This window comes from Eleutherodactylus coqui, chromosome 1, assembly GCF_035609145.1.
Source record: "Eleutherodactylus coqui strain aEleCoq1 chromosome 1, aEleCoq1.hap1, whole genome shotgun sequence".
Classification (NCBI taxonomy): Eukaryota; Metazoa; Chordata; class Amphibia; order Anura; family Eleutherodactylidae; genus Eleutherodactylus; species Eleutherodactylus coqui.
In genome coordinates this window covers 204102372-204127963 of record NC_089837.1, presented here as the reverse complement: position 1 = coordinate 204127963, position 25592 = coordinate 204102372, and the positions used below count along the sequence as shown (strand labels likewise).

General features: G+C 47.7%; 1 protein-coding gene across 1 annotated transcript in view; it reads left to right on the top strand.

Annotated features, from left to right (window-relative positions):
* The first annotated feature begins 2323 nt into the window (after positions 1–2323).
* The window catches only part of MAP3K4 (mitogen-activated protein kinase kinase kinase 4), a 103094-nt gene continuing 79825 nt past the window's right edge, over positions 2324–25592 (top strand). Inside the window, exon 1 of the mRNA XM_066605429.1 lies at positions 2324–2519. Coding sequence (XP_066461526.1) covers positions 2515–2519 — 5 coding nt within the window. The 5' untranslated portion in view covers positions 2324–2514. The remainder of the gene's footprint in view (positions 2520–25592) is intronic.

Here is a 25592-nt window from a genome sequence, read left to right as displayed (position 1 = left end):
TATATTATACATAGTGCTGTCAAGAATCAAATATCTATATAAATCATAATATCTATGTAATATCTATATATTAAGATCGATACTCTTAAAAAATGTATATTCTGTAGGATAAAAATGAATTAAAAACATAATATATCATAATGAAATGGCTCCAGGAGTGACAGTGACTACACCCACACACAGTGGCCTCAGTAGTAACAGTGACCCCACCCTTCACCATGGCCACAATAGTTATAGTGATCCCCCCCCACCGTGGCCTCAGCAGTAAAAGTGTCGCCCACAGCAGCACCCCACTTTCATGGTGACCAGAAATCGGCGCATGTACCCAAAGAGAGAGCTGAGTGGCCCCTCTGGTGCATAAGCCATAGGTTCACCACCACAGTAGTATATTATCTAGCTGTATGGAGGGGATATTTCTCACAGCAACCCAAATACCTCCTCAGTGCTAGCAGGGTCATACTAGCAGCACAGCCCCATCAGCAGTCTCTGCCCTGGTCTTACCCCTCTTGTCAGCTCCAGTATTACAGCCATCACTTCCTAGTACTCCTATATAAAGAGTCAGCTCTTCTCACCTGGTCAGTCAGAGCAGCAGGTGTAATTTATGGGATGGAACGAGGGTCGAGGATCCTCCCAACTCTTCCCCAATCGCCTCCAGGACCCTCTCCATGCTGGACTGGGACAGAACACAGTTTTCTTCTATGTTCAAACACAATAAGGGCTTATTTAAACGACCGTATATCGGCTTGGTTTTCACCTTACTTCCGCACCTCAATTAAAACATATGGATTTCCGGATTCTGCATGCAGAAAACAAATCGCAGCATGCTCCATCTCAGGGCAGATTCGGTGCGGACGGCTTCTGTTGAAGTTGACACTGCGAACGGTCGCAGATTCCATGGGAAAGGAAAAAACAGACTGTACTGCGCATGCGTGACGGCCGGCAGGTACGTGCGGTTGTGGGCAGGGTCGGATTCTGCTGCGCACTCCTGTATGTGGAATGCCATTCCCCGTGGACACAAGGCCTAAAAGTTATTTTTTTAGCACAGGGATTGGTTATTAAAACCCTGCTTCCCCGAAAATAAGAGCGTATCTTATATTAATTTTTGCTCCAAAAAATTGTACTTTTTTCCACGTATAGCTGCCTGGACACGAATTAAATTGACTTTTTTTTTTTTTACCAGTGAGGCCTCCTGCAGACTGCCGGGCCGGATCACGCTGCGAAAATTCGCCTCCTGACACCCAGCCAGCACATGCGCAGTGCGTAGCCCGCACAGAAATAGGACATGCCGAGATTTGTTTTCCGCGCATGTTCTTACGCGGACAAATCGCGGATGTCTGCTTATGATTGCAATATGAAATGCAACTCTATGGCAGCGGGCACAAGCGGAAATTCTGCGAGAAGTCCCAACGCAGAATTTCCGCCCGTCTGCTGGAGGCCTAACTAGGGCTTATTTTTGAAGTGTGGGTTATAGTTCAATCATCCACAAAAATTCTACAAAATCATACTTCGGGGGAAACAGGGCTTTCAAAATTATTTCCTTCTTCATAATAACTTATGTTACTGCGCCATTTTGCAGCGGTCCCAAATCATTAGTTCGTCAAATTTTACCCCCGCAGTATAAGAAATGAAAGCTGCGCTATGATTGGTTGCTATTGGCAACAAAAATTACAGGGGAAGTCGGTGAGTTTCGATTTTTAATTCCGCCAGCATTCGTCGCCGCTGCTGAAGAACTGAGCGTTCTAAAGGTCACTCAAAGCGGACCCGAACTGTGGATGTGTATACGGCACAGGCAGATTTAGTGATTTCTATAGGGCTGTGGCGGTGTGCAGTGAGGATGCTGAGCCGCCATAGTGAGGGCACACTGCACTGTGAATGGGCCATGGTGCCCATGAGGGGTACAGGGCCACTTGTGTCTTCTCTGAGGTGACACCAGGGAGCCCTCACAGGCGCCTCACCTCAGGGCTGTGCAGTCTGCTGTCGCACAGCACATTACCACACACACACTGGCGCGCCATGTCCGCACTGACAATGTGTAACACTTGAGGGCAACATGTCCTTCCGAGGGTTTCACCGCCTCGGCCATTCCTCGTGAGTCACCGCCGCCGTGCAGGCCTCAGCCGGTGATCTCACTGTGACATGTTATACAACACTGCCGTCATCTTTGTTATGGCAGGAATGTAGTGCGCCGCCTGCATGGAGCTGGTCAGACTCTGCCCTCCTTCCTGGGCAGACCAATGCCTGTACAGAGCCTCCCCTCTGCAGCTGCCTAATAGTGAGCCAAGCCGCGGCGGGTGAATGGGGCACGGCACATGCGCGGGAGGATCCGGCTCCCTTCCTGGCAAATAGTGAGCCGCTCGGTACTTGTCGCTGCATCCTGCAACTCGAGTGGACGGGGGAATAAGCCGCAGCGGTGAGCGGAGGGTCGGCGGTCGGGGCAGGATGCATGTGGCGGTCATCTCTCTGCGCCCCTCGGGAGGCTTTAACTAGAAGGCGTCGGACGTGACTTCTGCTCCTATGAGGTATGTGCGGACATCACGGCCATTGCTAATGTCATGCACGTTCCCGGGCTCTGCAGGCGGCGGCGCCCCTGTGAGGCCGACAGGGACATCTTCCTCCTCGGTTCCTGCGGTGCCAGTAGGGATGTCCTCCCCGGGGCTCAGGGGCAGGCGGGAAGTTCAAGGCTAGCTGGAGCCGGTGAAACTACCGGGGGCTCCTCGTTCTGGTGACCTGATGGGGGCAGCGGTGCCGACAATGGGGGCATCATACAAACAGCTGGATTTCTTGCTAGTCTGTGCCAGCAGAGCCCCTGGTGCAGCTTCCTTGCAAGTAGGGGGGGGGGGGGGGGGGGGGCTCGTGCAGCTTCCTTGCAAGTAGGGGGGGGGGGCTCGTGCAGCTTCCTTGCAAGTAGGGGGGGGGGGCTCGTGCAGCTTCCTTGCAAGTAGGGGGGGGGGGCTCGTGCAGCTTCCTTGCAAGTAGGGGGGGGGGGGGGCTCGTGCAGCTTCCTTGCAAGTAGGGGGGGGGGGCTCGTGCAGCTTCCTTGCAAGTAGGGGGGGGGGGGCTCGTGCAGCTTCCTTGCAAGTAGGGGGGGGGGGCTCGTGCAGCTTCCTTGCAAGTAGGGGGGGGGGGCTCGTGCAGCTTCCTTGCAAGTAGGGGGGGGGGGCTCGTGCAGCTTCCTTGCAAGTAGGGGGGGGGGGGGCTCGTGCAGCTTCCTTGCAAGTAGGGGGGGGGGGGCTCGTGCAGCTTCCTTGCAAGTAGGGGGGGGGGGGCTCGTGCAGCTTCCTTGCAAGTAGGGGGGGGGGCTCGTGCAGCTTCCTTGCAAGTAGGGGGGGGGGGGCTCGTGCAGCTTCCTTGCAAGTAGGGGGGGGGGGCTCGTGCAGCTTCCTTGCAAGTAGGGGGGGGGGCTCGTGCAGCTTCCTTGCAAGTAGGGGGGGGGGCTCGTGCAGCTTCCTTGCAAGTAGGGGGGGGGGCTCGTGCAGCTTCCTTGCAAGTAGGGGGGGGGGCTCGTGCAGCTTCCTTGCAAGTAGGGGGGGGGGGCTCGTGCAGCTTCCTTGCAAGTAGGGGGGGGGGGGCTCGTGCCGCTTCCTTGCAAGTAGGGGGGGGGGGGCTCGTGCCGCTTCCTTGCAAGTAGGGAGGGGGGGGGCTCGTGCAGCTTCCTTGCAAGTAGGGAGGGGGGGGCTCGTGCAGCTTCCTTGCAAGGCTGCTTACGCATCTGCGCTCGAGGTTCCGCTTTTCTGCTCTGTTTGAACTATAATGGCGTCCGGCCGCTGTGTGCCTGGCTGTCGAACAGAAGAATAAGTGCAGTGTGCTGTCTTTTCTTCCGGATCTGTGACGCAGCCTCCAGCCGGGGTACTGGTACCGGTGCAGGTGTGAGACCGGCCTGACTCCGCTAGATCTCTGGAACCAGGGCTTCTGAATGATAAATCTAGTGGTGTTGCCCACGGCTACCAATCAGATTACAGCACTAGTCTACAGAGTGGTTTGAAGGCCCGATTGGCGCATGTTCCCGCTGCAACCTCTCTTCCCTTGCACAGGTTTCCGCACTGTTCCTCACTATCGGACATCCTGGACTCGCTGCTGGATGCCTCTTGGCTGCCATGTCTTGGTCCTAGACATGTTGGTACCTAAGCATCAGCAGGTCTCATTTTTTTGCTGTGGTCCTCCTCATGTGCTGGATCCATGCATGTGTTGCCCTGAAGGGGGCACTTGCACACGGCCCGATAGAAATTGTGGATTCCGTGAGCATTTGATCTGCGGTCATATGCGGATCACTCACGTGCATCAGACTACAGAATTCTGCTCACATTAGTGGGTTGAAATTCTGTAATCTGCTTACGGAAAATAGAGCGAAGCATGTTCTATTTTACAGTGGAATATCTGACGTAGAGCCCATTATTCTGTGTGGTCATGGATTTTCTTGACCTGACCGTGTTGGTACAGCAGAATACGCGGCACCAACCTGCCATGGGCTCCCCTGCTGCCTAGCACACACATTGTGCGACGCACACAATAAAGATTGCAGCATGTTCCATGCACGCCGAGGTGGTATATGGCAATTTGCCTGCAGCAAGTATGCAATGTCATTGAGCTGTAGCCGGTACAAGTGCTGCCATGGGGTATTATTGTGTCTTGTCACCACCAGGAAATGGGGGTGGAGACAAGATTGTGGCTGCTTGACAGGTCGGTGACGCCCCCTCGTCGTGATTGGCTGCACGGAGCACTGACTGAGCCCAGGGACAGCTGCAGCCTCTGTACAGCTTTTTGCCTGCTGTGGAGGGTTAGGGGTTAGTTTTCCTATTGGGCTTACATTTATAGCTCTAAAGGCTTTTGCATTTACAGCTAATAATTTAAGCCCTACCGGAGAACGAAGACCGAACACTAACCCTCCAGGGCTGGCAAAAAGCTGTACAAAGGCTGAAGCTATAGGACCATCAATGACCTTCTAGAAATCGACCTTCTAGAAATCACCCTATCAGGAGCTCGAGGTGTGACAGGTGTTCCTGCATCCAAGCCCTGTCAAACCTCTAGCTTCCTGGTGGTGACATTACAATAATACAGGCACCGGGGTACCCTCACCTAAAAGCATTGCACTACCTCTGATTCGGTGCTGTACCTGCCTAACAGGACCTTATGGAAGTCTTTATTTTTCTGTCAGTTTTCTCATGAATCTGGAAAAAAACAAAAAATCCTGTTGCCCCTCAGCCAAAATATAGGTTAGCGTGCAAGTATATTCACACATAGCAGACTTGTAGACATTTCTGTGACTCTCATTCACATGAATGGGACTTGCAGAAATCCTGTGCTCGTCACCATGCAGATGACTGGGACAGAGATTCAGCATCAGAAACGACTGCAATGACTCTACCTTATCGGCTTATTCAGATGAGCATCTTCAGTTTTGGTCTGTGTAAAACAGGGCTATTTTAATCAGTGCCACGCCTGTATATGTTGTGCCACGCCTGTATATGTTGTGCATGTCTATCTTTTACATCTATGTCATCCCTGTGTAAACTTAATTTTTTTTGTGAATGAAAAAAGAAAATGGAATTTTTTTTTTTTTTTTTTTAGCAGTCTTTAGTAATCAATGATCAGTGGAAAACGGAGCACACATGGATGTCATCTGTGTGCGCTTGTATATTCCTTTTTTTTTTTTTTGTCTACCCATTGACTTGAATAGGTGACCAATTTCGAAAGTCAGACCAGAAAAGGACATGCTGTAATATATACAGGGGGCGGACAAAAGTATGGAAACCCTACAAAATGCTTGGCTGAGAGCTTTCTCGCCAAATTTGTGTTTACTTTACCTCTTGCCCTGCTCTTGGTGGTTTTGGGAGCCAGCTGGTAACAGCAGCTGAGTGGCTCAAACCCCTGACCAATAAAACCTTGCTCGGGCAGATGTTCACTCCAGCCCGGCATCATCTGTGTCATATTGCCTCCACATAAGTTACATCGGATTATAAATCATCTTTCAATAAGACATGTAGAGGCTGATTTTTAAGGCATGTATTTTGTATGACGTTTCCATATTTGTGTGTGTGTGTGTGTGTGTGTGTGTGTGTGTGTGTGTGTATATAATATATATTTCTGTTAAATAAAATAAAAATCTGCATAGTGCTATTGACTATAATGGGTTGATATGCTGTCTGCATGCAGTTTGTTGCAAATGTGCATAGCACCTGCCTATGTGAATTAGCCCTAAGGCTGTATAACTTGTGTGGAGCTCTGAGGGTCTGTTCACTCAGCGGAATTCACCTCAAAAACTACAGCAATACCCGAGGCTTTTTGGTGCAGATCCACACATGATGTTTGCCTTGTTGGTGGGCAACATTCACATGCGGTAAGCTGCATGTGTAAAATTACATTTCCAGATTAAGGGCTATTTCAGACGACCGTATATCGGCTCGGTTTTCACGCCAAGCCGATATACGGTGTCCTTGTCTGCAGGGGAGGGGGGGGGGGATGGAAGATCCAGGAGCAGGAACTGAGCTCCCGCCTCTTCCCCGCCACTATTTGCAATAGGAGGGATGGGGCGGAGCTAAATCCTGTCACTTAGCTCCGCCTTGTCCCGCCCCTCCCATTGCAAATAGTTGTAAGGGGTGGGGAAGGGGAGGGAGCTCAGTCCCTGCTTCTGGCTCTTTACCCCCCCTCCCCTCCCCTTAGTTACATTGCTTCTTGATGTGGAAACGAGATGTTTCACACTGAAGAATTCCACATGTGGAAAACTGGGTTTCCGCATCAAGACCTGGCATGTCACTTCTTGATGTGGAAGCATGATTTTTCCACATTGGAATTCCGCATGTAGAATTTGCCCATTGGTATGAAAAAAATCCTGCATGCCGATCAACGACAGAAATCGTGACTAATTTTTGCCTGTAAAATCTACATCCAAATCCTTGTCACTCTGATGCAGAGTCACCTTGCACGGAAAATTGCATTACAGTATGAAGTGACACCGCATGGGGCAGCAGCACATTGATTTGACTAGGTGACGGGGCTAAATCCTCATGAAGATCAATAGTAGAACTCCGAGGCTCACCCTCTGCTGCAGATTTATGTCCGATATACATCAGAAAAATCCAATGTAGATCTAACAGTTCTAATCATTTTTTTTTTTTTCCAGGATTTTTTGAGTGACAAAAAAGTTTCCAATGCATTTTTGGAATGATGCTTGCGTATTTTTACTGTCCTTTTTTGGGTGATGTTACTTAGTTGCACCATGTGCTTTTTCTTTGGCTTTTTTCTTCCAATATGGAAAGAATGCTAGAAATATTCCAAACCCAGAGGATGCTCTGAATTACCAAAAAAACGCCATGGACTCAAAAGTACACAGCAAAACTGTAGAAAATTGCTGCTAAAAAATGCTGTGTCAAAATGCAAAGAAAAAATGGTTCTTTTACATAAAAGATTGTGAAACCAGGGTTGGGCTGGGTTCATACGGGGCGGAATTACCGCGAAACTTCAAAACTGCCTGCAATCGTAAGCCTGAGACTAAGCAGCAAAGTGGACGAGATTCGCAAAAATCTCGACCGTGCTGCAGCCAAGCCGCACTGAAACTGACATGCCATGCGGAAATCAAAGCTGCAGCCTGTCAGTTGTATTGCCGTTTCTGCTGCGGGCTCTCTCCTTTTTATGGGGAGAGATTGACGCAGCGGAATAAGCCGCTTTCAAAACATGCGCCAAATGCTTAGTTTTTTTTTTTCCTGTGACTTTTGCTGCTTTTCTTTAATGTGAAAGTTAACAGGACTTTCTAATGTTAACATTGGCAAATCCTATTTACTTTCGTGTTTAAAAAAAAAAAATTGCAGCAAAATCGCGTGAGAAAAATGGAAGTGTGCAGGAGCCCTAAGTGTGGTTTCCCACACAGGTGTTCTGTAGTAGGTTTTCATGCAGTTGTATAAGCTGCTGGGTCCAGTAGAAGTCTGCCATATAGACCTGTGTGTGGTGAAGCCCCCTGGACCTGGTTCTCACTTGTCAGTACTATATGCTGCGCTCACTGAGGGCAGCACATTATAGGGACCCATGCTGATGCCAGCGGCGTCACCTATGGGGTAATGTGCAGGGATTTTGGGGAAATTACAGCTTGTTTCTGCAGCTCCCAGCAAAAGTTGAGTCCAGCTTATTCATGAGGACATAGTAACCATTACTGTAACTTATAACAGTTCTTTCTTGCATACAGTGGGGAAAATAGTATTTAGTCAGATAGCAATTGTACAAGTTCTCACACTTAGGGTGGATTCAGACGACCGTATATCGGCTCGGTTTTCATGCTGAGCCGATATACGGTGTCCTCATCTGCGGGCGGGGGGGGGGGGGGGGGAGAGAGCCAGGAGCAGGAGCCTAGCTCCCGCCCCCTCTCTGCCGCCTCTCCGACCCTCTGCACTATTTGCAATGAAAGGGAACGGGGCTAAGTTCCGAGAATTAGCCCCGCCCCTGTCCTGCCTCTCCCCATTCCAAATGGTGCAGGGGGGTGGAGAGGAGGCAGAGAGGGGTCAGGAGCTCAGAGCTGCAGAGAGAGACGACGTATATTGGCTGGGCGTGAAAACCCAGCCGATATACGTTTGTCTGAATCCAGCCTTAAAAAGATGAGAGGCCTGTAATTGACATCATAGGTAGACCTCAACTATGAGAGACAACATGAGAAAACACATCCAGAAAATCACATTGTCTGATTTTTTTAACGAATTTATTTGCAAATTATGGTGGAAAATAAGATTTGGTCACCTACAAACAAGCAAGATTTCGGGGTCTCACAGACCTCTAACCTCTTCTTTAAGAGGCTCCTCTGTCCTCCACTCACTACCTGTAGTAATGGCACCTGTTATCAGTATTAAAGGGGTTCTGACATGAATAATTTTTTTATGCTTTAGCAGCCATTGTTCCCTGGTCTGCCTAATGGACCCAGGGAACCCATGGGTTAATGGCTGCTAAAGCATAAAAATCGTATACTTACCTTGTCTCCTGTTGTTGTTGACATTGGGGGGTCATCTCCCGGCAGCATATTAGCACTTTCTGCTTAGGTTAAGCAGCCTGACTAGAGCCACCTGATTGGTGCACGCTGTGCAGTCACGTGGTGCCGAAGAGCCAATCAGGTGGCTCTAATCAGCAGCGCTGCTTAACCTAAGAAGAAAGTGCTAGTATGCCTCCCGGCAGGCAGTCGTCTTCCTCCAGCAGACGCGCCGCTCCGGGATCGCGCGCATGCGCAGTGGAGAGGTGCCCTCTGACAGGAGTCAGGACGGGCTGCGTCTCCACTGCGCATGCGCAGCACTCCGGAGTTCAGCCGGACGGACGGGCCGCCCACAGCAAGCACTGCTTGTGACGTGCTTGCTGTGGCGGTCCGTCCGTTGACCTCGGAAGTGCCTGACGGACGGACCAGAGCAGGAAGCGGTCTTTTTGACCGCTCCTGCTCTGCTTTAAAGGCACAGAAGAAGATGCCGGCTGGAGGGGACATGCCTGGCGATCGGGCCAGGCCAGGCAAGGTGAGTACAATTTTTTTTTTTTTTTTTTTTTCATGTCAGAACCCCTTTAAAGACACCTGTCCGGGGCGTGGCCAAGCAGCTGAACTGACCGGCCGCATGTGAGGAGCGCTCCTCCACATACCGGCAAAAAACCCTAATCCTGAGGACATCCTGAGGGTCCCCTGACCCAGAATAGCACCGGCGGAGGGAGGAGAGGATAGAGACCCTGACGGCGCTCCCGGACGGCCACAGCTGAGGTACCGTCAGCGGGGAGAGCGGAGACCCATAGCCGCCGCGGCCGTACTGCGGAGGACACCGGTGAGCGGCGGGGACTCCGAGCCCGACTTTGCTCCGAGAGGGGGGAGAGAGGAGGTGGACAAACCCCCGGAGGGACGTCTGTGGCACCGGAATAGCGGGCACCGCCGGCGGGAGGAAAGACCGAGAGGTCGCGGCTCCGGCGGCCATCTTGTGAGAGGCAGAGGCGGAGGTGCAGGGCCCTGAACACCGGAGTGCACTGCTCCCGGGCGCGGCACGGAGTTGTGCGGAGAGGGGGAAGAGGAGGTTGAGCTCCGGAAGGTACAACTGAGAGGTGGGCATAGGAAAAGCTGCTGGCGGGAAAAGACCGCGAAAACGCGGCTGCGGCGGCCATCTTGTGTGTGGCACCGAAACAGAAAGGCCCTAAAAACAAGGCCGAAAGCTACCCCCGGGCCCAATATAGTACCGCTGCAGGGGAAGGGAAGAGGACAGAGACATCAGAATTACATAGAAGGCACAGGCAGCGCAGTGCACAACGACCCCAGACCCGCAGCGAAGTGACCATCAAGCGAACAAGCGCTGCTAGCAAGCAAAGCAGTGAGAAGACACATTTAAGGGGACATAGAGAGAGGCCTTACCCCCCCCCCCCCCTCCACTTACAAGAGGACTAAACACCATACAATTCGGAGAACCAGGGGAAGGGGCAAAACAGGGGCAGCAGCAGACCCCTATAGAACATTCAATTTCTATAGCGGAAAACCAAACAACCGCGACATGGGTCCCACTAGACAAAACTCATCCGTAGACAAACTTAAAGTCTTCGCAAGAGGAGAAACCCGGAAGGAGCCCAGCCCTGAACCCGCTGCGCCCGCTGCGGCGGGAGTTGCAGCAACAAAGCATACCAACCCAGATCCAACTGAGGGAACGGTGCAAACACTGCAACAATTGTCTGAACAGCTTCTGACCGCAATACAAACATCTACAGCCACGCTCACCAGTAAAATTGATGAAGTTAAAATGGATGTGAGTCTGCTGAGACAAGATCTCCAAAATCTAAGAGAACGTGTTGCCAGCACAGAGAACAGAATATCTACCCTAGATGATACTGTCGCCCCAATGACAGATGCAATACGAGATCTTACGCAGAAAGCTGAATACTGGAGACAAAAAGCAGACGATCTGGAAAATCGGTCGCGAAGAAATAATTTGCGCATAGTGGGGCTACCAGAGCGGGCCGAGGGGCAAAGACCTGAAGAATTTATAGAACGCTGGCTTCGAGAACTATTTCCCAATGCTGGACTATCGCAAGTCTTTGTTATTGAACGTGCGCATCGAGTGCCCATGAAGCCACCAATACCAGGAGCCCCACCCAGACCCCTACTAGCAAAGCTGCTCAACTCCCGTGACAGGGATATAATCCTACAAGCTGCCAGAAAGGGAGGGCCCCTGCGACATGACAACGCCACAGTGTCCATTTTTCCGGATTTCTCGGCTGATCTCCAAAAGCAGCGAGCAACATTCTTCGGAGTCAAAAAGCAACTAAGAGATCTGCAGCTCCCGTACTCGATGGTGTATCCGGCTCGACTGCGGGTGATTGACGGGGACCGTACCCGCTTCTTCTCCACACCAACTGAAGCAGGCAATTGGCTGAACACCAGACGACGACCAGAAGGGCCGTAATGTATACATAACCATTTATTTTCCCCTCTCTAGGTGCAGAGACCAATACACAAAGATGAACATTTCCCTTACAGTTCCTAACTGCACACTAGTGACTATCCTCTAAACACGCCACAAGAACACTCTAGCCAAATGGCACAGAACCGAGACTTTCTTTATCTGTGGCAGACAAGTAATCTACGACTCCCAGGAGAAGATGACGAAGCTTCCCTTCCTACGGCCCCGGCGGGATTCACCCGTTTTAACCCCCCCCCATCCTCCTCCCCCACCGATCCCCCTCGTCGCTGTCTTGCGGGGTGATTTAGAACCCCCTCCCCATATGCTTCCTATCCTCAAGGGGACCCACCCAGAAAATGACAGCCTAACCAATGCCGGTCCACACAACTGATTTAACAATACAACAATACCACAAGTATAGTCTTGTAATAAGCTATACTATGTAGGTACCCCCTAAATACAGGTTGCCACGAATACGTATGTGATAGAGAAGATAATCTTCGAATCTGTTTAATTACAGGTTGATTGAGAGTTACAGTTGATAGTAGTTTATCAAAATGTTTTTAAGTTGTATGCATCAAGTGCTCTATGATGATATTGAAAATGTGCTGAAGTACTGTTACATGATATATGATAAAAATGCAATTGAGTGTCGGGGGGCGTCGCCTGGCGGGCAGAATAACATGGGGAATAGTATCCGGATCAGATTAACATCTCTTAGCCAATGGCGGAGATAGTCTTTGTATCCTGGAACGTCAGGGGCATGGGGTCTACTAGGAAACGGGCAGCGATGAACACGCTGCTGCGCTCCTGGCGACCACACGTCCTGTGCTTACAGGAGACCCACCTTACACCTGAAACCACAAAAGTCTTGCTGAAGCCATGGGTACAATGGTCCGCGCATGTATACCACACATCATACTCCAGGGGGGTGTCTCTACTAATAAGAAGAACACTTAGATGGGAGGTGGAACAGATTAGGAGAGACACAGAGGGCAGATATATTTTTGTAAGAGCTAAAATCAACAATGACCCATATGTCCTACTATGTTGCTATAACCCGCCGCCGGCAACAACAACCATTCTAGCAGACGGCATTCAATTTGCATCATTCTCTCCAGACGCAACAGTTGTCTGTATGGGAGATATGAACATGGTGATGGATCCCGCCTTGGATAGATTTGGGGGTGGTGCTCGGGGGGAGGGAGATGCGAACAAGACTCGCCTGGCCTCTATTATCTCGGTAACGGGTTGGCTAGACTTATGGCGAACATTTCACCCGCAGCAAAAAGAGTATACCTGCCATGCAGCCCACAACCACGCTCTCAGCCGAATAGACTATATATTCGGGTCCCCTTCACTATTCCCTAAAATAGACTCAATAGAGTTCCTACCTCGAGGTATCTCAGACCACTCGCCAATACGTATGACCCTTAAAAACCCAGGCCCAATCACAATCAAGAGACCAAGGGTGCACCCATTCTGGCTTTCATTATTTGGACCTAATGACCGCATACCGGACCAGATCCAAATATACTATGAGGCACATGAGACGCATGGAGATACAAATCTAGTATGGGAAGCATTTAAATCATACCTTAGAGGCTGTTTAAGGTCCTCAATTTCATTTGTCAAAAGAGCCACGGCACGTGAGGGTGAACTTTTAGCAGAGCAATGCCAACAACTAGAAAGAGATTATATAGCTGACCCTATAGACACTAAAAGAGATAAATGGCTTCAGACAGGCAGAGACTACTTATTATACCTGAAAGAGAAAGCCCAAAGGAATCTATTCTTTACCCGACAGTCCTTTTTTGAACAAGGAAACCAATCCAGTAAACTACTTGCTTATATGGCGAGACAGGAAACCGCCCCCCCAACCATACTGCGAGTTAAATCAACCGAGGAGGTAGTGCTTACAGACCCGAAAGAAATCCTAGATAGATTTCAGCAATTCTACAAAGACTTATACCAATCAAGGGTAAATTACACAGCGGCAGAACTAGAGACCTACTTAAATGACATAATATTTCCAGAAATACAAGACGACTATAGATCCCTACTTGACTCTCCCATTACAGTGGAAGAGATTGAAGAAGCAATAAATGAGATGGCTAAAAACAAAACTCCGGGAATGGATGGGCTACCAGTGGAAATATACCAACATTACAAAAAAGAAATAATCCCACACTTGTTTACCCTATACAAATACATCCTTGATAAGCATCACCTCCCAGAATCGATGCTAGAGGCCAACATAGTCCTCATACTTAAACCAGACAAAAACCCAGAGGAGTGCGGCTCGTATAGGCCGATTTCTCTATTAAACACGGACTATAAAATCCTTACTAAAATACTAGCGACCCGACTAAACCAAATAATAGGGAAAATTATACACCCGGACCAATCCGGCTTTATCCCGGGTAAATCGACATCGGACAATATCAGAAGAACACAGGTAATCACACAGGTGGGGTGGAGGTGGAGAGCAGACTGGGCCCTGGCCTCACTAGACGCGGCTAAAGCGTTCGACTCCGTCGAGTGGCAGTACCTGATAGAGGTGCTGCGTAAATTCAGGTTTGGAGAAACGTTTATAAAATGGGTCACCATCCTGTACAAAGCCCCGACCGCAAGGGTAACGGTAAACGGCCTGGTCTCCACTTCCTTCCCACTACACAGGGGGACACGACAGGGATGCCCACTTTCCCCCCTTCTATTTGCAATTGCAATCGAACCCCTAGCCCTGAGAATTCGACAACACAACTCATACAAAGGCGTTCAAATCGGACCCAGAGAGGATAGAATAGGCTTGTATGCGGACGATATAATATTGTATATGTCAGATCCTAGAAACACCCTACCACTGGCCATATCTCTAATAGACAGGTTTGGAATTTTTTCAGGCCTATGCATTAACTGGCAAAAATCCGCTTTCATGCCCCTAAGATCAGAGGGATGGCAGACGGGGGATGTATTTTGTAACTTACAAACCACTCCCGGATTTAAGTACCTTGGTATACATATCACCAGAGAACACACCCAGAGCCTCGAGTTAAATATTGCTCCCCTGCTGACAACTCTGCAGCAAAAGTTGAAAGGCTGGAGCACCCTACCACTATCTGTAGCAGGCAGAATAAACCTCATAAAAATGATAATACTCCCTAAATACTTATATTGCCTAGAACATACAGAAACAACTATACCACAGAAATTCTTTAAAAAAACTAACTCATTAATAACGTCATTCATATGGGGAAACTCTAGAGCCAAACTACGACTAGATACCCTACAACGCCCTAAAGAAATTGCAGGTATGGCGTTACCAGATTTTAAACTATATTATCTGGCGGGACAGGTCAGGTATCTCCGTCATTGGCTGTCGGGTGCGCCTCTCCCTAACTCCGAGCACCATCTCATGTACTTCCTCGAGGAGACTTCGTTGTGGATCCTCCTGGAAAAACCAAAATTGATAACCAAACAAATGCTGCCAGTCCACAGACTGGCAGTGAACGTGTGGCAGATATGCAAATCACTAACAAGACAAGAGAACACCCCCTTGGAGACTCCCCTGTGGGACAACAGGGCATTACCACACTTGATGAATTTGCCAGGTAAACAATTCTGGATAAACTCAGGAGTTACCACACTAGAGCATGTTTATAGGGACCAAACACTGGTTTCCTTTGAACAAATGCAAGAGCTGTACCAGATCCCGAGGGCGGGATTTTTTAGATACTTGCAACTCCGACACGCATTGATCGCACAGTTTCCAGGACCTAGACAAATATTTTCACAGTATCCATTAATAGGTGTACTGCGAACACAAGGACCCAAAGGCCTGATTTCAGTGCTGTATACCCATCTACTACATGCTAAAATTCCTGACATACCAATGACAGTAATGCAGAGATGGAGAGAACTTATTCCCACCCTCACTAGTGAGGATTGGGAAATGGCCATGTCCATATACACCACAGTATCACCGGCGGCAAATAACAAACTAACACAACTATATATCTTACATCAGTGTTATCTAACACCGAGCAGACTTCATAAAATGAATCGGATAACCACCAACCGCTGCCACCGATGTGGAATGCCCAATGCAAACTTCAACCATTTGATATGGAACTGCGTAGATATCCAGACATACTGGAAAGAGATTATAGAGTTTCTAACACAAATATTGGGAATACCAGTACCACACGACCCTGCGGTGTGCCTGTTGGGGATCTTAGACGAAGAACAATGGCAATATCATGACAGGATATTTCTTACAAAGGTTCTATTTTACGCCCGGAAGGCAATAGCCTTACGCTGGATGGACAGGCGCCCCCCGACACTCACAAAGTGGCAGAGCATTGTTAACGCCGTTCTGCCATATGAAAAAATGGTATATAAAAATAGAAAATGCCCTGAAAAATTCGATAAAGTGTGGGAAAGATGGTGTGGGTCACCAAGTACGGTGTACACACAGAACCAGTTCCATAACTTGCTGAGAACAGTGACGCCTAGAAACAATTAGATGGGTTAACAAAGGAACACACCCTCCGCCGACACCACAAAGAAATTATATTACCAGAGGAAAATGTAACAAAGGAATATGTCAATAGAATGTACTAAAACACTTGTTAGGAATGTAATGAGCTAATGATGTAACCAAAAGTTTTCTTTATTCAGTTGATGTACAAAATACAATGTTTTCAATAAAACGAGTTTAAAAAAAAAAAAAAGACACCTGTCCACAACCTCAAGCAGTCACACTCTAAACTCCACTATGGTGAAGACCAAAGAGCTGTCGTAGGACACCAGAAACAAAATTGTAGCCCTGCATCAGACTGGGAAGACTGAATCTGCAATAGGCAAGCAGCTTGGTGTGAAGAAATCAACTGTGGGAGCAATAATTAGAAAATGGAAGAGATACAAGACCACTGATAATCTCCCTCGATCTGAGGCTCCAAACAAGATCTCACCCCGTGGGGTCAAAATGACTACAAGAACGGTGAGCAAAAATCCCAGAACCACACGGGGGAACCTAGTGAATGACCTGCAGAGAGCTAGGACCAACGTAACAAAGGCTACCATCAGTAGCACACTACGCCGCCAGGGACCCAGATCCTGCAGTGTCAGACGTGTCCCCCTGCTTAAGCCAGTACATGTCCGGGGCCGACTGAAGTTTGCTAGAGAGCATTTGGATGATTCAGAAGAATTTCGGGAGAATGTCATATGGTCAGATGAAACCAAAGTAGAACTGTTTGGCAGAAACACAACTCGTCGTGTTTGGAGGAGAAAGAATGCTGAGTTGCATCCAAAGAACACCATACCTACTGTGAAGCATGGGGGTGGCAACCTCATGCTTTAGGGCTGTTTCTCTGCAAAGGGACCAGGACGAATGATCCATATACATGAAAGAATGAATGGGGCCATGTATCGTGAGATTTTGAGCGCAAACCTCCTTCCATCAACAAGGGCACTGAAGATGAAATGTGGCTGGGTCTTTCAGCATGACAATGATCCCAAGCACACCGCCAGGGCAATGAAGGAGTGGCTTCATAAGAAGCCTTTCAAGGTCCTGGAGTGGCCTAGCCAATCTCCAGATCTCAACCCTATAGAAAACCTTTGGAGGGAGTTGAAAGTCTGTGTTGCGCAGCAACAGCCCCAAAACATCACTGCTCGTGAGGAGATCTGCATGGAGGAATGGGCCAACACACCAGCAACAGTGTGTGCCAACCTTGTGAGGACTTACAGAAACCGTTTGGCCTCTGTCATTGACAATAAAGAATATATAACAAAGTATTGAGACAAACTCTTTTTATTGACCAAATACTTATTTTCCACCATAATTTGCAAATAAATTTGTTAAAAATCAGACAATGTGATTTTCTGGATGTGTTTTCTCATGTTGTCTCTCATAGTTGAGGTCTACCTATGATGTCAATTACAGGCCTCTCTTTTTAAGTGGGAGAACTTGTACAATTGGTATCGGACTAAATAACTTTTTTTTTTTTCCCAACTGTAAATAATTTAGGGAATTCTATACCTATCTTACATCATACACACAAAAACTAACGCATATAGGGAATGTCAGAAGTTGCCCAACCCCCTGGAAACTTTTGTACAACCATGGTTGATGCGTCAGAGCAATGAGTCTGCTCATATCAAAAGTAGCCATGGTATTATAATGGCCTCCAGTATCCGCAGACAGCAGCTTGGATGGGTCGGTGGGCCCTGGGGGCTCCTGCACTGTCTGCCTCCAACTTTCTACTTTTTGTATTTTTTTTTAAATGTGAGTAACTTATGCAATAAATATATGCAAATGTCAATGGAACTATAAAAAGCAATGTACTTTCGTTGATGTCACTTGTAATACACAACCAAAAATCTGCTCGTTTGAGTCGGGCCTAAGGCTATCCTCGAAGCATAAATTTGCCTGTAAATGCATGATTGCGATCTGTGGAGTGAGGTAGCAAAACTAATTGTGCTTTCAAATTTGCAATAACGGTATCTAAAGCGTACATGCACACCTAGCGTATTTTTCACAGCGAAAACCCTCTCGAATAAAGTGTTGGACTCTGCACTGAAAATCTGCAGCATACATTGATTGCAGTAGAATTGACATGCGGTGCAGATTTTAAATTCTTAGCATGTTTTTTTTTTTTTTTTTGACTTTTTAAAAAAAAAAAAAAAAAAAATTTTGTTTTTTGATTGTACTGTAAGGCGGAGTGTCCACGTGTAAGACGGAATATCACAAGCGATATTCCGCCGCATGGAACACCAATGTCACTGCAATTTTTGTTCCACGATAAACATATCTTAATGATTTTCCGCTCGTGTACACTGGGCTGCGCTTTCCATAGTTATCCTATGGAAAGCATGTCATGTGTGCGATGGATGGCTGCGAATCACGCTATGACAAATCGCCTGTGGTCAGCCAGCCTAAGGCGTCTCTCAAACGACATATTGTGACAGCATGTTTTGCACACGGAATACAATGTATCAATCTGCCACATTGCAGCAGCATGTTTTATCTTGACATGTATTGTGCGCCACATACACTTCAAAATAGTGCATGGCGATAAGAGGCCTGCAGCCAGTCCACAACAGCTCTAGCGGGCAGCAGAACAGCCGTATGAGCCTGGCCTAAGTGCTACGGGTTTTTCTTGCAGAAATTACTTAGCATTTATGTTCTGTATAAACGATAATATGGTTTCCGTCACGCAGTACGCTTTTCCCCACAAATCAATCATCTAAGGGCTCACACGGGCGTATTGTCACTGCGCAGTACGTGAATATTTTTCACATGCATGATTTGCCATACTAAAAGCTCGTGTGAAAAAAGATGCAGGATGTCCTATTGTATATTACACAGTAATATAGGCCATGGGGATAACATGCATGTTACATTTGTACTATGTGTGTGACAATATGCAGTGACCATATGCCCTTGAGTGAGAGCGAGCACCCACTGGCGTTTTTTTACCTGCGTTTTGCGTTTTTCCTGCACAGGCATAGAGATAACATGTGTTCCTGTCCACTGGCGTTTTTTTTGCGTTGCGTTTGCGTTTTTAACATAGGAACTGTCAGTTGCATATGTGTCCTTATTTTTCTCCTAATGCACCCATGAATGTCAATGGAAATTAACGGAAACGCCGCGAAAAACGCGCGGAAAAATCGCGGGAAACGCGGCGAAAACGCTGCGTTTTTTCCCCCGCGGAAAACGCAATCGCCAGTGGGTGCTCGCCCTGAGCCCTAAGGGCTTATTTACACGAGTGTATTTCAACCAGCGTTTTTAACGGCCGATATACGCTACCATCTAAACAGTCTCTCCTGCACCCACCCCCCCCCCTTCCCTCCGGTTCCCTCACCGGCTCTGTCTTTCTCCTTCCCTCCGGCTCTAACCCCTCCCGGCCCCTTGTCCATAGCCAGCAATGAGCCACTGCTGCCAACCAAAACAAAACGGTTGCCACCTGCAATCCAAAATTATACAAATTTTATATATAAAAACATATGACAAAAAAATGAGCAACCCACTCCATTAGGCTTCATGTCCACGGGGAAAATCAGGCCCGCTCCGGATTCTACATGGAGAATCCGTAGCGGGTCCCTCCTGGCCCGCAGACATGAGCGCTAAAAAGAATAAACTTAACTCTCGCCCGCTCCGGATCTTCCCTTCGCCGCGGCGTCATGTTCTCTGCGTCGCGGCCGGATCTTCTTTCTTCGGCCCGGCGGATGCGCAGGGCACATCGGTGACGTGCCCCGCGCATGCGCCGTCCCGAAGAAAAAAGATCCGGCCGCGACGGAGAGAAGATGGAGCCGCAGCGAAGGGAAGAACCGGAGCGGGTGAGTAAATTCCGAATTTTGTCTCCCACGGATCCGGACGGCTTCCATAGGCTTCAATAGAAGCCTGCGGGAGCCCCGCACCAAATGGAGCATGGTCCGGATTTTTACATGCTCAATTATTATTATTTTTTTTTTATTCACTTTTATTGACCATCCGCTGGTATTTATCTACCCGCAGGTAGTCAATGCATCCCTATGGGGTGCGGATCCGCGTGCAGGAGAAGAGTTAAAATCCGCTGCGGATTTTAATTCTTCTTTTGCCCGTGGACATGAGGCCTTAGTGTAAATTATAGTAATTTTAAAAATTATAAACACTTTTGCTTTTAGCCTCTTACCCTCAATAAAACAGAAAAGTCAGTTTATAAAAAAAAAAAATACATAAAATGGCCCTATACCATATTTTTCGCTCTAAGATGCACTTTTCTTCCCCCTCCCCCGATTATGAGATAAGCGCGCAATTGTGCAAAGAAACTTGCGATCAGTTAAAAGAGCAGTTCTCTCTCCTTTGCACTGCTGCCCGTGAGTGCCGGCGGGAACTGCTGCTGCTCCTCCTCTGTCTCCACCAATCGGACTCTTTCCTGGCTCATACACGAGTGCCGCTGTCACGGAGCTCCGGTGTTTCAGAGCTCTGCTGCTCCATCTGCTCTGTTACCCGGTACTACACCCTGCACTGTCCCGGGGTGAGTTAAAAATATTTTTTTCCCTTGTTTCCACCTCTAAAATGTTGGTGCGTTCCCTAATAAGTGTCTGGTCCTTAAGGGGTTAAAGAGGCTATACGATCTGGTACTGGAACTACCTTTTGGACTAGATTCACCTAGGGAAACTGAGGCCCCCTCCTCCTCTCTCTCTCTCTCTCTCTCCTTGCACTCGTTTCTGGAGGAAAAAATATATCCATACATTTGGGGGGGACGAGTCCTTTCTAATTTCCTGCTTAGAGATCTGTAAGCCTTACACATCTGGGAATGCTGGACACAGAAGTTGTGCACAAGTTCCCTTAAAAATCTTTTTTGGAGCCTCCATTGCAGTAAGGTACTGTAAAAAGTATCACCGTATGCAGCATATAAGACACCGGAGACATGACTAAAACCCGAAGGATCTCCTAGTCATTGACGCCTGTCGGATGCCGTTGTTCGTCATGCGGTGGATGAGTCCCTGCTGTCGTCTTCATTCTTGTGCTCCGTTGTAGGTGGGCAGCGATGGAAATAACAAACGGTGATGAGTGGGGCCTTGCTTATCTCATTTGTAGCCTCTTTTCCGGTTCATTGTCTTAGCAAAATCAGGGCTTGTTCTAGAATGTAACAGCCTGCTGCAGGAGGAGCTGTACAGCGTATCCTTGTCTGCCAGTTGGAAAGGATTATTCCTGCATATTATGTGAAAAGTGTCTGAACATGCTAATTTACTCAGACATACCATCTGCCCAAAACAAATATGTTGTTGTGGTATAGAGCCATTGAATCTGTAGTTAAATGGCTGGCCCCACCAAAAGTATTCTTCTGATCTTTATAGGGCATGTGAAATTAGGTACTTGTACAAAGTACACACCCTTTTTTTCTATTGTATAACTTTGGTTTGTACTCTTTCTGACGCCCCCTGCTGGTTTCCTTCTGGCAAAAATTCTGATCCACCCTTCTGCAGTCCTGGTGCTCGCACATGCATACTAGCTTCTGTCTGTGTCTTTTCTGTCCCTGCTTTTTCCCCTGTCAGTGCTGAGAGATTGTGGCGCTGGAGGGATCGGTTGGGAGATCACTCTACGGACAGCGTGATCTACCCCTCTGCGCTACCAGAGTGATTGTCACAATCCTCCTGCTTTTTAGATTCAGAGAATGAAGCTATTACTGATTATGACAGGCAGAGACAACTGGGGCGGCATGGCCAGAATGCCAATCACAAGTACAGCATACACGGGATAATTTGCTGCGATGTAGATTTTGGTGCAATTTCACCGCCTCAATCGAAGGAGTGAAATCAAGGGCTGTGGAGGCGGACTCCGAGTCCTACTTAGGCCCAATGTCCACGGGCGGATTTTAATGATAAAATCCGCGCGTGTTTCTTATGTAGGAGATCTGCACCTCTTGCTGTCCATAGGGATGCTTTAGCATCCGCACGGCAAGTAAGTGTGTGTGTGTGTGTGTGTGTGTGTGTGTGTGTGTGTGTGTGTGTTTGCAACTTTATCCAAAAATCAACAGATTTTGTAATTTAAAAAATAAAAAAAGATATATACATACACAGTCAAACCTCTGGTCTCATTGGGGGCCGTCGGCGCATGTGGCCTTCCTGGTGACGCAGCCCATGTGATCTCCTGCTCAGCGTCTCCTCCTCCTGATGCTGAAACGCTACCCACCCTTCTCCAGCGTCACTGTGGGTGCTAGTAAAACAATACTGTGGTGTAATGTAAGTGGCCATGTTTACCTAGATAACAGTGTCACCTGCAGTCCTATGTAACAGCACAGAGAACACAGTGATAACGCTGAGGACAGATGATGTACTGTAGTACAGCAGATGTCACCTGCAGTCCTATGTAACAGCACAGAGCACACCGTGATAACACTGAGAACAGATGATGTAGTAGATGTCACCTGCAGTCCTATGTTACACCACAGATAACACATGTTAAATGTTCATTTATTCTTTACAGTAATCGTCTCCATTAATTTTTGGTATTAACCATATTCTCTATTAAATCTGGTTTGGTGTTTTTTTTGGATTGTCTAGAACAAATTAACTGGATTTACATTGATTCCTATAGAAATAATTGCCTCGAGTTTCATTGGTTTCAAGTTTGGCCGATTTGCTTTCAGACGGATTACCAACGAAACTAGAGGTTTGACTGTATTTAAAAAAAGGGGACTGAACGATAAAGGTTTTAAGTGAAGCACTTTTATGTCAGTCTGACATGAACTCATTACCAGCATTTACTGTGAGCTGTAAAATGATAATTACAGTTGATAGAATCTGCTCAAGTGCCAACAGCCTGAGAAGAAAAAATGGATGGATCTTTTTTTTTTCCAAGGACACCAGAAAAAAATTCCCTACTTTTACAGACTATCTAGGAATTTCTTCCCTGGTTTTTGCCATGATGTGGATTAGAACAGTAGTTGAATAGGGCTAAACGCTATATGGACCTGTGTGCCAAGCTTACCTCTGCACAGCACAACTGATGGTCTTAAAGGAGATGTCCCGCGCCGAAACGGGGTTTTTTTTTTTTTTAACCCCCCCCCCCCCGTTCGGCGCGAGACAACCCCGATGCAGGGGTTAAAAAAACCACCCGCACAGCGCTTACCTGAATCCCGGCGGTCCGGTGACTTCAATACTTACCGCTGAAGATGGCCGCCGGGATCTTCTACCTTCGTGGACCGCAGCTCTTCTGTGCGGTCCACTGCCGATTCCAGCCTCCTGATTGGCTGGAATCGGCACGTGACGGGGCGGAGCTACACGGAGCCGGCATTCTACACCAGCGGCCCCATAGAAGACTGCAGAAGACCCGGACTGCGCAAGCGCGGCTAATTTGGCCATCGGAGGGCGAAAATTAGTCGGCTCCATGGGAACGAGGACGCCAGCAACGGAGCAGGTAAGTATAAAACTTTTTATAACTTCTGTATGGCTCATAATTAATGCACAATGTACATTACAAAGTGCATTATTATGGCCATACAGAAGTGTATAGACCCACTTGCTGCCGCGGGACAACCCCTTTAAGCACAGTAAAAGGGAAGGGGTCATCAGAAAATAAATCCCCAAGGATATTGGGGGATTTTTTTCTACATTTTTGCTCATAATTACAAGTCTATATTCTGAAAAACAAAGCAACCCCCCCCCCCCCCTCCAAAAAAAAGCTAAAATCCTTCATTTCTTACACTAACCACAGAGCCTAATAATTGTCCAATACTTCCTGATCTCTAGTGACCCCTTTGCAGCAGTCACCTCACACATACATCACAGGCAGAATTATACTGAAAGGTAACACCTGTATGTAGATAACACAGGATCCACCATTCACTATAAACTGTGATTATCTACACCATCCCACAAAATAACCCCTACACAGGTCAGAGCATGTCCAGAACGGTCTCTCATACAAGTCGATGGGTCCCCTCCTGTCCATTGTGTGAATGGCCCATGAGGCTGCTGTAAAGCATCTCTCTAAATGCTGTTAAATGTGACTCCAGAAAGATGGCCGTCAGCATGCTGATGTATAGACAGCAGAATAGAAAATAAAGACTACAAAAATGGAATGTTTCTCAATCTGCTTTTAATAGAAATAATTTTGGTGATAAAGACAAGAAATTCCACAAACTAACTCTAGACAAGGCATACTTGTTAACTGAAAACCATTCAAGGGGGACTACCTTCAGCCAATCAGAAGAGTGGGGTCAAAGCTATAATAGGAGTATATTAACCCTTTCATAATAGTCGCACTGCACTCTTCAGTTCAGTAGAATGCAAGTTTCGGTAACAAGCTGACCTAAGGCCTCATGCCCACGGCTGGGTCAGATTCCGCCTGTCAGATATTGCAACGAAATCGGACCTGGCGCCCTCCAGAGACTTTATACCTGCCGATGCTGGGCAGTGTTGCGGATTCTTGCAGTACTTCCACTGTGCTCACAGCAAAAGTATCGCGGGACAGACAGCTTCCATTGACTGCAATGGAAGTCATCCGGGTGATTTTCTTTGCAGTTTCTGTCCAATCCCTGGCTTCAGTGGTAAGAGGTTGAGGTCAGTGACTGACTGAAGTATTCACACGCTTAGATGTGACACCGTTAGACTAACCAGCTGCGTGCCCCTATCTTCCTTTAGGCAGCCTGTTCACGGGCGCTTTTGCATTGCGGTCCCCGCGGCGCTAATCTGGCCACGGAGAACGCAGTGCACGCTTTCCATGTTGCAGGTGGCAAATTGCAGCATGCTGTAAATTGCTGCGATTCTCCGGGGTGAGCCTCTGCTGGCTCCTGCTCCAGGGCAGCGGCTCCCAAGAGGCCACTGTGTTGCAGCCTAGTTTGGTACTTAAGTGTGTGTGTTGTGATGAGTGAGCATTGCCCTTAGTGAGTACCTGCCCACTCGAGAGAAAAGGTTCGGCTGCCGGCGGCGGGGAGGAACGTAGGGGAGATCTCTCTCCCTCCCCCCCACTCTCACTGCCGCAACTCACCTCTCACCCGCGCCGACAGCCGAACCTTCTCTATCGAGTGGGCAGGTACTCGGTAAGGGCAATGCTCGCTCATCTCTAGGTACATATAATTGTGTAATCCCTAATAACTATTTAGGTGGTTGTGGTGAAAAAATCAATATGCCATTGTTGTGTACACCCTTCCTCTTTTAAATTTTATTTTTTTGATGGTATTTACCATGCAGCGTAATTGACACAATACCTTTTCCCTCTGGGTCGTTGTGATTATAACAATACCAAAATTAAACCAATTTCCCCCCAACCCCACGCTTTTGCACAATAAAAATCCTCTTTTTCAAAAGATTATTTTGGCATTGCTGCATTCCAAGATTTTTTATATTAGCGAAGCTGGATGGCATGCGGGAGGGTGCAGCGTAATGTGACTGTGACCTCAGCCAGCGTCCGCAAGTAACTGTCTCTTTTCCTTGTTCATCTGTACTGTGGATGGTTGAGGCCGTTGGATGTGCGCAGTAGTTGTTCTTGGAGATGGTTTGACCAAAAAAATGCGCAATTTAAAAATTTTTTTTTTTTTTTTCCTTTTTTTTAAATTTTTCTGACTACATTTAGCATGCGGGATAAATGATATGTATTCCTTTTCCTAGTCCCCATATTGAACTCGAACTTGCAATTGTTCGATTGCTCATACAATATAATGTAATACCATAGTATTGCATTATACCTTATTTTGACAGGCTGACTATGAAGCTGTG